Source organism: Mesocricetus auratus, unplaced genomic scaffold, assembly GCF_017639785.1.
Source record: "Mesocricetus auratus isolate SY011 unplaced genomic scaffold, BCM_Maur_2.0 Super-Scaffold_100038, whole genome shotgun sequence".
NCBI lineage: Eukaryota > Metazoa > Chordata > Mammalia > Rodentia > Cricetidae > Mesocricetus > Mesocricetus auratus.
The window spans coordinates 1,601,356-1,614,369 of record NW_024429216.1 but is presented as its reverse complement, the minus strand read 5'-3'; the positions used below and the strand labels follow the sequence as shown (position 1 = coordinate 1,614,369).

Below are 13,014 nucleotides of genomic sequence, written 5' to 3'. Positions count from 1 at the left end.
TAAAGGCAATACATAGCGAGCCAAGAGCCAGATCAAAGCAAATGGAGAGACACTTAATGTGATTCTAGTAAAACCAGGAAGAAGATATGGCTGTCTACTCTATAATTTTCTATTGAATATTATACTCAAAATTTTAGCTATAGCAATAATACAGCAAAATGGTATCAAGATAATACAAATTGGAAAGGAAAAATGGAAACTTTCACTATTTACATATTATAAAATAGTTTACATAAATGATTCAAAAGCTCTAGTTGGGAACTCCTACAGCAGATACATACCTTCAGTAATGTGGCAGGATACAAGATTAACTCAAAGAGTCAGTAGCACTAACAAATACAAATGATAAAGCATATGAGGAAGAAATCAGAGAAACAACACCCATTACAATAAATAAAATTATAAAATAGCTTGTGATAATATGAACCAAAAAAGTTAAGTACATGTATGACAAGAATTTTAAGTCCCAAAGAAATAAATTGAAGAGGATATCAAAAATGAAAAGATTTCAAATGCTCTTGTCTAGATAGGAACAACATACTAACAATGGAAATCCTACCAAAAGCAATCTACACATTCAGTCCAATCCCCATGAAAATCCAAGCACAATACTTCAGAAATCTGAAAAGAACAATACTCAAGTTCGTGTGGAAAAACAACAAAGACAAGAATAAGTAAAACAATCCTCTACAAAAAAAGGAACTTTTGGATGCATAACCAGCCTTGACTTGCTACTGTAGAGCTACAATAATAAAAGAGCTTGGACAGAGCCTCCTCTCCTGGCAGGAGCCTATGCTCCCCAGATTCCTGGTCTTCTTTTCCATGAACAGGACCAGGTATACCAGACCCTGTATCTTGGCCTGCCTTAAAGTGCCTGGGGACTGTCATAGAGCCTCCCCTCCTGGAGGGAGGCTACCCATCCCAGATTCCTGATCTTCTTTTCCGCCAACAGGACCTGTGCCTGGGAACCACCACTGAGCTTCCCTCCCTGCGTGAGCATATGCACGCCAGTTTCTTGATCTTCTCCACCCACAGGACCAGGGAATTCGGGGTCTGTTTCTGGGCCCATGCTCCAGTGCTTGGAAACTGCCACTGAGTATCCCATTGCAGTGGAAGCCTACCCACCGCAGATCCCATATCTTCTTCTCTACCTACGGACCAGGACTAGGACGAGGAAGAGGACAACTACCAGAGTATTGGACTTGCTTGCACCCACCGAGAGGGAAGTCTGGTCCTTCAACCACCAGGCCAGGAAGAGGCTCTTTCAGCACCTACTAGAAGAAGGGAAGGGAAGGAGACAATACAAAATCACACCCAGCAACAGAAAAACAAATATGACACCACCAGATTCTAAAGACTCCACACCATCAAGATTCCAAAATTGCCATACAAATGAAGCAGAAACAACTTCATGAAAACAATAGAGACTCTCAAAGAAATGGAAGAAAAAACTAACCAAAACTGCAAGAAACGGAAGGAAAAGCAAACCAAAAATGCAAGAAATACAAGAAAAAACAAACCAAAAAATGCAATAAATGGAAGTAAAACCAAACCAAAAGATTCAAAAAATGGACAAAAAGACAAAGCAAAAATTGCAAGAAACAATTCAAACAGTACAAGGGATGAAAACAGAAATAAAGACAATTAAAAAATCACAATCTGAAGGAAGGCTGGAAATAGAAAAGCTGGGCAAACAGTCAGATACTACAGATTCCAGCATAACCAAAAGAATACAACAGATGGAAGAGAGAATCTTAGGTGTTGAAGATACAAGAGGATGAATTGATTCATCAACGAAAGAAAATCTTAAGTCCAACAAATCTCTAACACGAAACATCCAGGAAATATGGGACACCATGAAAAGACCAAACCTAAGAATAATAGGTATAGAAAAAGGTGAAGAAAACCACGTCGAAGGGGCAGAAAATACACTCAACAAAATCATAGAAGAAAACTTTCCAAACCTAAAGAAAGGCATGCCAATGAAGGTACAAGAAGCTTACAGAACACCAAATAGAGTGGTTCACAAAAAGTCCTCTCACCACATAATAATCAAGACCACAAATATATAGAATAAAGAAAGAATATTAAGAGCAGCTAAGGAAAAAGGTCAAGTAATATATAAAAGCAAACCTATCAGAATTGCACATGATTTCTCCATGGAAACTCGGGAAACCAGTACTACCAGCACTAACAGACCATGGATGCCAGCCCAGACAACTATACCCAGCAAAGCTTTCAATCACTATAGATGGAGAAAACAAGCTATTCTATGACAAAACTGGATTCAAGCAATACATATCCACTAATCCAGCCCTACAGAAAGTCCTGGAAGGAAAACTCCAACCCGATGAAGTCAACTACAACCAGAAAAACATAGACATTACATAATCCCATCCTACCAACAACCAAAAGGAAGAAGGGTAGAATTCCACACATAATTCCAACAACAACAACCATTCCAAATCAAAGAAGAATGAGCAATCAATGGTCATTAATATCCCTCAATATTAATTGTCTTAACTTGCCCATAAAAAGACACAGGCTAAAAGAATGGATTTGAAGACAGAACCCATTCTTCTGCTGCATACAAGAAACACACCTCAGCCTTAAGGACAGACACTACCTCAGAGCAAAATGTTGGGAAAAGATTTTCCAATCAAATGGACCCAAGAAACAAGCAGGGATAACAATCCTAATATTAGACTTTAAAATAGCAATCAAAAGAGGTGAAGGAGGTCATTGCATACTCATCACAGAAGAAATCCACCAAGATGAAGTTTCAATTCTGAACATCTATGCCCCCCTGAAAAAAGCATTCATGTTCATGAAAGAAACATTACTAAAACTCAAACAACATAAAAAGCCCCACACACATATAGTGGGAGATTTCAACACCCCACTCTCACCAGTAGACAGGAATACCAGACAGAAACTTAACAAAGAAGCAAAGGAACTAATAGTAGTTATGATCCAAATGGATTGAACAGACATCTATAGAACATTCCAACCAAATAAAAAAGAATATACCTTCTTCTCAGCACCACATGGAACCTTCTCAAAAATTGACAACATATCAAACCTCAACAGGTACAAAAAATTGGAAAAAATTCATGCATCTTATCAGAGAAGCATGCATTAAAATTAGAATTCAGCAAATAGACAAATTGCAAATACCCCTACAAAGTCATGGAAATTGAAAAATGCACAATTTAACAATTCCTGGGACAAAGAAGAAATAAAAAAGAAATCAAAGACTTCCTCGAACTCAATGAGAAGGAAGACACAGCAGACCCAAGCTCGTGGGACACTTTTAAAGCAGGGCTACGAGGGAAGTTCATAGCAATAAGTGCCCACAAGAAAAAAACTGGAGAATACTTACACAAGAGAATCAACAGCACAGCTAAAAGATCTAGAGCACAAAGAAGCAAACTCACCCAGGAGGAGTACATGACAGGAAATAATCAAACTGTGTGCTGAAAACAATAAAGAAAAAACTACAAAAGCATTCACATTCATGAAAAACACAACTAAAACTCAAATTACATATACAGCCCACACAATTATGCTGGGAGACTTCAATACCCCACTGTCACCACAACACAGGAATACCAGACAGAAACATAACAAAGAAGCAAATATAAGCAATACAAAGAAAGAGATAGATAAAACTGTGTCGAAACTTACCAAAAAGCAGAGTGTAAACATTGCAATTAACAAAATCAGAAACAAAAAGGGGACATAACAATGGACAAGGAGGAAATCTAGAGGATTATCGGGTCATATTTTGAAAACCTGTACTCCACAAAATTTGAAAATTTAAAGGAAATGGACAATTTTCTGGATCACTAACACTTGCCAAAATTAAATCAAGAAGAGATAAGCAATTTAAATAGGCATATAACACATAAGGAAATAGAAGCAGTCATCAAAAGTCTCCCAACCAAAAAAACCCAGGTTCAGATGGCCTCAGTGCAGAATTCTACCAGAAATTCAAAGAGGAGCTTATACCAATTATTCTCAAAGTATTCCAGGCGATAGAAGCAGAAGGGTCTTTGCCAAACTCTTTATATGAGGGTTGAGTAACCTTGATACCCAAGCCACACAAAGACACAACTTACAAAGAGAACTTCAGAATAATGTCCCTCATAAACACTGATGCAAAAATACTCAATAAAATACTGGCAAATCGGATCCAAGAACATATCAAAACAATCATTCACCACAATCAAGTAGGTTTCATCCCAGGGATGCAGGGATGGTACAACATACTAAAATCCATCAGTGTAATCCACCATATAAACAAGCTGAGAAACAAAAATCACATGATCATCTCACTGGACACACAGAAAGCCTTTGACAAAATCCAACACCCCTTCATGATTAAGGTCTTTGAGAGATCTGGGATAACAGGAACATACCTAAACATAAAAATGCTATATAAAGCATACCTACAGCCAACATCAAACTAAATGGACAGAAACTCAATGCAACTCTGATAAAATCAGGAACAAGACAAGGCTGTCCACTCTCTCCATACCTTTTCAATATTGTATTTGAAGTTCTAGCTAGAGCCATACGACAACAAAAGGAGATGAAGGGGACACAAATTGGAAAGGAAGAGGTCAAACTTTCACTATTTGCAGACAATATGATTGTATACATAAGTGATCCAAAAAACTCTACAAGGGAACACCTACAGCTGATAAATGCTTTCAGCAAGTGACAAGATACAAGATCAGCTCAAGAATATCATTAGCCATACTATACACAGATGATAAAAGGGCTGAGAAAGATATCAGCGAAACATCAACCTTTACAATTTCCACTAACAACATAAAATACCTTGGGGTAACATTAACCACACAAGTGAAAGACCTGTATCACAAGAACTTGAATCTTTAAAGAAAGAAATTAAAGAAGTCCTCAGAAAATGGAAAGATCCCCCATGCTCTTGGATAGGTAGGATCAATATGGTAAAAATGGCAATCCTGCCAAAAGCAATCTACAGATTCAATGCAACACCATTAAAATACCAGCACAAATCTTCACAGACCTTGAAAGAACAATAATCAACATTCTATGGAAAAAACAAAAGACCCAGGATAGCCAAAACAACCCTGTTCAACAAGGCAACCAATGGAGTCATCACCGTCCCTGACTTCGAGCTCTATTATAGAGCTGTAGTCATGAAAACAGCTTGGTACTGGCACAAAAATAGACAGGTAGACCAATGGAATCAAATTGAAAACCCTGATATTAACCCACACATGTATGAACATGTGATCTTTGACAATGAAGCTAAAAAATATACAAAGGGAAAAAAAGTATCTTCAACAAATGGTGCTGGCATAACTGCATGCTGGCATGTAGAAGAATTCTGATCAATCCATGTCTATCTCCATGCACAAAACTTAAGTTGGATCAAAGACCTCAATATAAATCTAGCCACACTAAACTACTTAGAAGAGAAAGTGGGTAGTACCCTTGAATGAATTGGTACAGGAGAAAGCTTCCTGAACATAACACCAGTAGCACAGACAGTGAGATCCACAATTAATAAATGGGACTTCCTGAAACTGAGAAGCTTCTGTAAGGCAAAGGACACAGTCAGCAAAACAAAAAGGCAGCACACCGAATGGGAAAAAATATGCATTAATCCCACATCTGACAGAGGGCTGATCTCCAAAATTTACAAAGAACTCAAGAAACAAGTCTCCAAAACACCAAAGGATCCAGTTAAAAAGTGGGCTACAGAACTAAATAGTGAATCTTCAATACAGGAGTCTAAAATGGCTGAGAGTCACTTGAGAAAGTGCTCAACATCCTTAGCCATCCGGGAAATGCATATCAAAACAACTGAGATACCATCTCACTCCTGTCAGAATGGCTAAAATCGAAAACACCCACAACAATTTATGCTGGAGAGAATGTGGTGAAAGGGGAACACTCCCCCATTGCTCGTGGGAGTGCCACGTTGTACAGCCTCTTTGGAAATCAATATAGAGATTCCTCAGAAAAATAGGAATAAACCTACCATGAGACCCAGCAACTCCACTCCTAGGCATATATCCAAAAGATGCCCATTCATACAACGAGGATGTCTGTTCCACTATGTTCATAGCAGCATTATTTGTAATAGCCAGAACTTGGAAGCAACCTAGATGCCCCTCAACCAAAGAGTGGATAGAGAAAATGTGGTACATTTACACAATGGAGTACTACTCAGGAAAAAAACAATGAAATACTGAAATTTGCAGGCAAATGGATGGCCTAGAAGAAACCATCCTGAGTCAGGTAACCCAGTCACAAAAGGAGAAACATGGCATGTACTCTCTCATATACGGAATTTAGACATAGATCTGGGGAGTGCCAGCCTACAATCCCATGACCAGAGAGTCTGGAAAACAGAACCTTCATTCAGTGGCTGATGGAATTAGAGGCAGACTCCCACGGCTAAGCACTGAGCTGAACTCAAGAAATCCAATGACAGAGAGGGAGTACTGATGACCAAATGGATTAAGACTGGGCTGGTTTAACCCCCAGAAACAGCTGACCTGACAAGTGTTAGCTCTTGAATCCCAGACTGATGCCTGGGAATCCAGCATGGGACTGATCAAGACCCCCCGAATGTGGGTGTCAGTGAGGAGGCCTAGGTAATCTATTGAGCCTTGGGCAGTAGATCAGTATTTATCCAGGGTATACAAATGGACTTTGGACTCCCATCCAACAATAAGAGATGCACTCTCACCCTGAACTCTTGTGGGAGGTTCCAGGCCCTGTTCTCGATGAAATGACAGACTATGGACACCCCCATGGAGGGCCTCACCCTCCCTGGGGAAATGAGGGAATAATGGGGGGGGCTTGGGAGGAGGGCACGGGAGGAGGGGAGGGAAAGGGAGAGGGACCTGGAACTGACTCGTGAAGCATCCTTGTTTCTAATCTAAATTTAAACTGAAAAATAAATAAAACAAGAAATACAGCAGGAAGGTACAGAAAACATATTCCCCAAAATCATAGAAGAAAACTTCCCCAACCTAAAGAAAGATATGCCTATGAAAGTACAAGATGCTTACAGAACACCAAATAGACTGAACCATAAAAAGAAGTCCCCTTGCCTCAAGATAATCAAATCACCAAACCTACAGAATAAAGAGAAAATATTAAGAGCAGCAAAAGAAAAAAGTCAACTAACATATACAGACAGACCTATCAGAATTACACTCAACTTTTTAAAATGGAAACTGTGAAAGCCAGAAGGTCCTGGATAGATGTCCTACAAATGCTAAGAGAACAAGAATGACAGCCCAAACTACTGTACCCAGCAAAACTTTCAATTACTATAGATGGAGAAAACAAGCTATTCCATGGCAGAACTATATTTAAATAACACATATCCACAAATGCAGCCCTACAGAAATATTAGAAGGAAAACTACAACACAACAAAGATAATTACACTCACAAAAACATAGGCAATAGACAAAACATCTTACCAAACACCAAAAGAAAAATGGGGGAAAATCTACACACAGTAACACTACCAAAAGCAACTCCAAAAGAAACAAGAATCAACAATCAATGTTCATTATTATCCCTCAATATCAATGGTCTCAACTTGCCTATAAAAAGACACAGGCTAACAGAATCGATTTGAAGAGAGAATCAATCATTCTACTGAATAAAAGAAACATATCTCAGCTTCAAAGACAGATATCACCTCAGAGTAAACCGTTGGGAAAAGATTTTCCAAACAAATGGACCCAAGAAACAAGCTGGTATGGCAATCCTAATATCTAATAAATTAGACTTAAAATTAAAATCAGTCCAAAGAGATGAAGAAGGGCATTTCATATTCATTAGAGGAAAAGTCCAGCAAGATGAAGTCTCAATTCTGAACATGTATGATCCAAATGTGAAGGCACCCACATTCATAACAGAAACATGACTAAAACTCAAATAACACATAAAATCTCACACAGGAGACTTCAACACTCTGCTCTCACCACTAGACAGAACCTCCACACAGAAACTTAACAAAGAAACAAAAGAACTAGAAGTTATGACCGAATTGGGTCTAATAGACATCTATAGAACATTCCATCCAAACAAAAAAGAATATACCTTCTTCACAGCATAACATGGAAACGTCTCAAAAATCAACCCATACTCGGCAGCATAGCAAAATTCCACAGATACAACAAAAATAATGGAATAACCCCCTGTATCTTATCAGACTACCATGCTTTAAAGTTAAAATTCAACAACACAAATTACAGAAACCCTACAAACTCATGGAAATTGAACAATGGGCAACTGCACCAATTCTGGGTCATGGAAGAAATAAAAAAAGAAATTAAAGACTTCCCGGAATTCAATGAGAATGAAGAAACAACACACCCAAACTTATGGGACACTTTGAAAGCAGTGCTGAGAAGAAAGTTCATAGCACTAAGTGCCCGCCTGAAGAAACTGGAGAATAGTCAAGGCTCTAGAACAGAAGGAAGGAAATTTGCCCATGAGGAGTAGATGCCAGGAAATAATACAAACGAGGGTTGAAATCAATAAAGTAGAAACCAGGAAAATATTACAAAGTATCAATGAAACAAAGAGTTGAAACTTTGAGAAAATCAACAAAATAGACAAACCTTTATCCAAACTAAACAAAAGGCATACAGAGCATGCTGATTAACAAAATCAGAAATGAAAAGGGAGACATAACAACAGACACTGATGAAATCCACAAAATCATCAGGTCATACTTTGGAAAATTTTACTCCACAAAATTTGAAACTCTAAAGGAACTGGACAATTTTCTGAATAGATATCACTTACTAAAATTAAATCAAGAGCAGATAAACAATTTTAACAGACCTATAACCCCTAATGAAATAGAAGCAGTCATCAAAAGTATTCCAACCAAAAAAGCCCAGGGACAGATGGTTTTAGTGCAGAATTCTACTAGAAATTCAAAGAAGAGCTAATGCCATTACTCCTCAAACTGTTCCACATGATAGAAGAAGGGGCATTGCCAAACTCTTTTTACGAGGCTACAATTATCTTGGTACCCAAACTCCACAAAGACACAACTAAGAAAAAGAAATTTAGACCAATATCCTTCATGAATATTGATGCAAAAATACTCAACAAAATACTGGCAAACCAAATTCAGGAACACATCAGAAAAATCATCCACCATGATCAAGTAGGCTTCATCCCAGGGATGCAGCAATGGTTCAACATATGAAAATCTATCAATGTAACCTCCATATAAACAAACAGAAAAGGAAAAATCACATGATTATCTCACTAGATGCTGAAAAGCCTTTGACAAAATCCAACACCCCTTCATGATAAAATGATCATACTTAAACATGATAAAAAGCAATACACAGAAAACCAACAGCCAACATCAAACAAAATGGAGAGAAACTCAGCACGACAAGGAGAGAAACTCAACAAGATAAGGTTGTCCACTCTCTCCATATCTCTTCAATATTGTACTTGAAGTCCTAGATAGAGCAATAAAATAGCAAAAGTGGATACAAATTGGGAAGGAAGAAGTCAAACTTTCATTATCTGCAGATGATATGATAGCTTATATAAGTGACCCGAAAGACTCTACCAGAGAACTCCTATGGCTGATAAATACCTTCAGCAAAGTGACAGGATACAAAATTAGCTCAAGATAATCAGTACCCCTACTATGTACAGGTGATAAATGAGTTGAGAAAGAAATAAGAGAAACATCACCCTTTACAATAGCCACAAAGAACATAAACATTCTTGGAGTAACATTAACCAAACAAGTGAAAGACCTGTACAATAATAACTTAGAGTCCTTAAAGAAAGAAATTAAAGAAGATAACGGAAAATGGAAAGATCTCCCAAGCTCTTTAATTGTTAGAATCAACATAGTAAAATGGCAATTCTGTCAAAATCTATCTACAGATTCAATGCAATCCCCATCAAAATCCCAGAAATATTCTCCACAGATCTTTAAAAAGTATACTCAACTTTATATGGAAAAACAAAAAACCCAGGATAGCCACAATAACCCTGTAAAATAGAGGAACTTCTGGAGGCATCACCATCCCTGATTTCAAACTCTATTGTACAGCCATAATGTACAATTTTGGGATTGGCACAAAAATAGACAGATTGACCAATGGAATTGAATTGAACACCCTGATATTAACCCACACACTTACAAACACCTGATTTTTGACAAAGAAGCTAAAGTTATACAATGGAAAAAAGAAAGCATCTTCAACAAATGATGCTGGCATAACTGGATGTGGACAGGTAGAAGACAGCAGATAGATCTGTATCTATCGCCATGTACAAAATTTAAATCCAAATGGATCAAAGACCTCTACATGAATCCAGCCACATTGAACCTCTTAGAAGAGAAAATTGGAAGTACCCTTGAACGAATGAATTCATACAGGTGAATGCTTCCTGAGCATAACACCAGTAGCACAGACACTGAGATCGAAAATTAATAAATGGGACCTTCTGAGAAGCTTCTGTAAGGCAAAGGACACAGTCAGCAAGACAAAACAGGAACACACACAATGGCAAAAGATCTTCACCAACCCCACATCTAACAGAGGGCTGATTTCTAAAATATACAATAAACTCAAGAAGCTAGCCACCAAAACACCAAACAATCCAAAAAAGATGGGGTGCAGAATCCTGGTTTTTATTACTAGACCAATGAAGAACTCCACTGAGAACCAGTCTGCTGCAACACTGCTATACAACTCTTGGGCATATATCCAAAGGTTTTTTGATCTTTCCACAAAGACAATTGTTGAACTATGTGTTTTTCATAATAACCAGAATATTTAAACAACTTATTGAGCCCTCAACCAAAGAATGGATAAAGCGAAGGGGTACACTTACACAAGGGAGTATGACTCAACTGTCAAAAAATGGCATCATGAAATTTGAAGGAAAACAGGTGGTACTGCAAAAAATCATCCTGAGTGATGTAACCCAGATGCAGAAAGACAAACAAGATATGTACTCACTCATAAATGAATACTAAAATAGAGTAAAGTATAGCATGCTACAATACATATCCTCAGACAGGTTAGATAACAAGGAGTGCCCAAATGAGGACTGGGATCCATGGTTATGCCTGGGAAAGGAAAATGAAACAGATCTCATGGTTTGACTGGGAAATGGTGTGGATGGGGACGTGACAGATTATGTTGAGGGCATGGAATAAAAGAAATATCTTAATGTGGAGCATTTTGTTGTCAGATAGAAACTTGGTGAAAGTGACACTCCCAGGAATGTACAAGGATGGCAAAAGCTAAGACTGTAACCAATAGTGCACATGTAGCCTTAACTATCCATTTCCTGAAATCATATTGGAAATACCCACATTGTCATCAGAGAGCCTTCATCCAATGGCTGACAAAAAAGATACAGAGACCCACAGCCTAGCACTGTACCTAGCTTAAGGACAACCACTGAAGAGAGAGCTAAATGATTGGATGATCCACAGGGGCCAAGGTCATCTGACAAGAACCCACAGAAACAATTTACATGGGCACATAGGAGCTCAAACCCTCTGGAATGACAGCTATAAAGACTGCATAGAAATGACTTAGGGTCTCTACAGATGTGTCATTGCTGTGTAGCGTGATCTACTTGTGGGACTCCTAATGGTGGAAACAAGGCCTGTATATATTGCTTTGATTAACTTTTGGGAACATATTACTCATAATGGGTAGCATTGACCAACCTTAATACAAGCAAAGGAGGGTAGTCCTACTTGAATTGATATGTCATGATTTGTAGACACCCATGTTGAGGCCTGCCCCTTTCTGTACAGATGAGTGAATTGGGAGTGGGTTGGAAAGGGAGGTGTAAAGAAGGAATGGGATGAGAGGAGGGATAGTAAACTGTGATCAGGTTATAATATAAAAGTATAAATTTAATTTCAAATAATTAAAAACCTCTCAAAGCTCACATTCAATGATATACTTCTTCCTACAGGGTTATGCCTCATAAAACTTCTGAAACAGTGTCACCAATTGGGAAACAAGTATTCAAATTTTATGGTCTTTGGAGAATTTCTCATTTAACACCCACAAATGATTATTGAGAAGACCAGATACACCATTGTTGCCAGGATGGTGTGTCATGGGGTAAGTGTGGCTTTGTCCTTTTATGCAATGGTATGTGAGAACAGGTTGGCTTCAATATTACATTCAAAATTAGAGCCACAGACTGATTGAATGTAGAGAGATAATAGGGAACCAAGTGAAGACAATAGAATATATTAAAGCCTAGTAATGTAGCCAAGTTAGATAACATTCTTGATATTATGAGCTTGATCCCCAACATTAAACTAACAGAACATGACAGTGGGTATTTATAGTTCAAGAGCTCAAGAGGGAGATTCAGAATAAAGAGAGCTCCAAGGTCATCCCTGACTATATAGAGTGTTCAAAACCTGCCTAAGCTATATCTCACCTTGTCTTAAATATGTCTCTGATTCTTCCCAAACATCTATATTAAGTAGGGCACTCACCATTTCCATTGAGGAACCATTCAAAATAAGTTGTCAGTGAATCTGGATTCTTGACAAGGTTTGAGTTACCCCAGAAAAAATAACCAGACACAAGAACATCTCTGGGATTTCTGATGACATATATCATCTTAAATGGAAAAACATGTACATAAAGGTCAATATTGTTATTCCCTACATTTTAACTAGCACAAGTTATATGAAATGTCAATCAAATGTCCAGTAGGTTTCTAAAAACACTTATTATTTTAATTTGGGCAAAATATATATGTAAGTACAAAATATTTATAGACAGAATTATTATATACAATTTTATTTGGTTTATAAAATGGAACAGCAAGATTGAGATCACTAATACTGTAAAAAAACAATTATAACAAAAATACAAGATTATTGACTCTATATTAGTAAAGATTAATATATTACAGAGTAAAAGACCATGCATCTGCTATGAAAGAACATCTTATT

At 37.7% G+C, this 13,014-nt stretch overlaps 1 protein-coding gene across 1 annotated transcript in view; it reads right to left on the bottom strand.

Annotated features, from left to right (window-relative positions):
* The window catches only part of LOC101831195 (sulfotransferase 2A1), a 44,240-nt gene that overhangs the window by 28,117 nt on the left and 3,109 nt on the right, over positions 1–13,014 (bottom strand). The window contains exon 3 of the mRNA XM_005086750.4: positions 12,550–12,676. Within this exon, the coding sequence (XP_005086807.1) occupies positions 12,550–12,676 (127 nt within the window). The remainder of the gene's footprint in view (positions 1–12,549; positions 12,677–13,014) is intronic.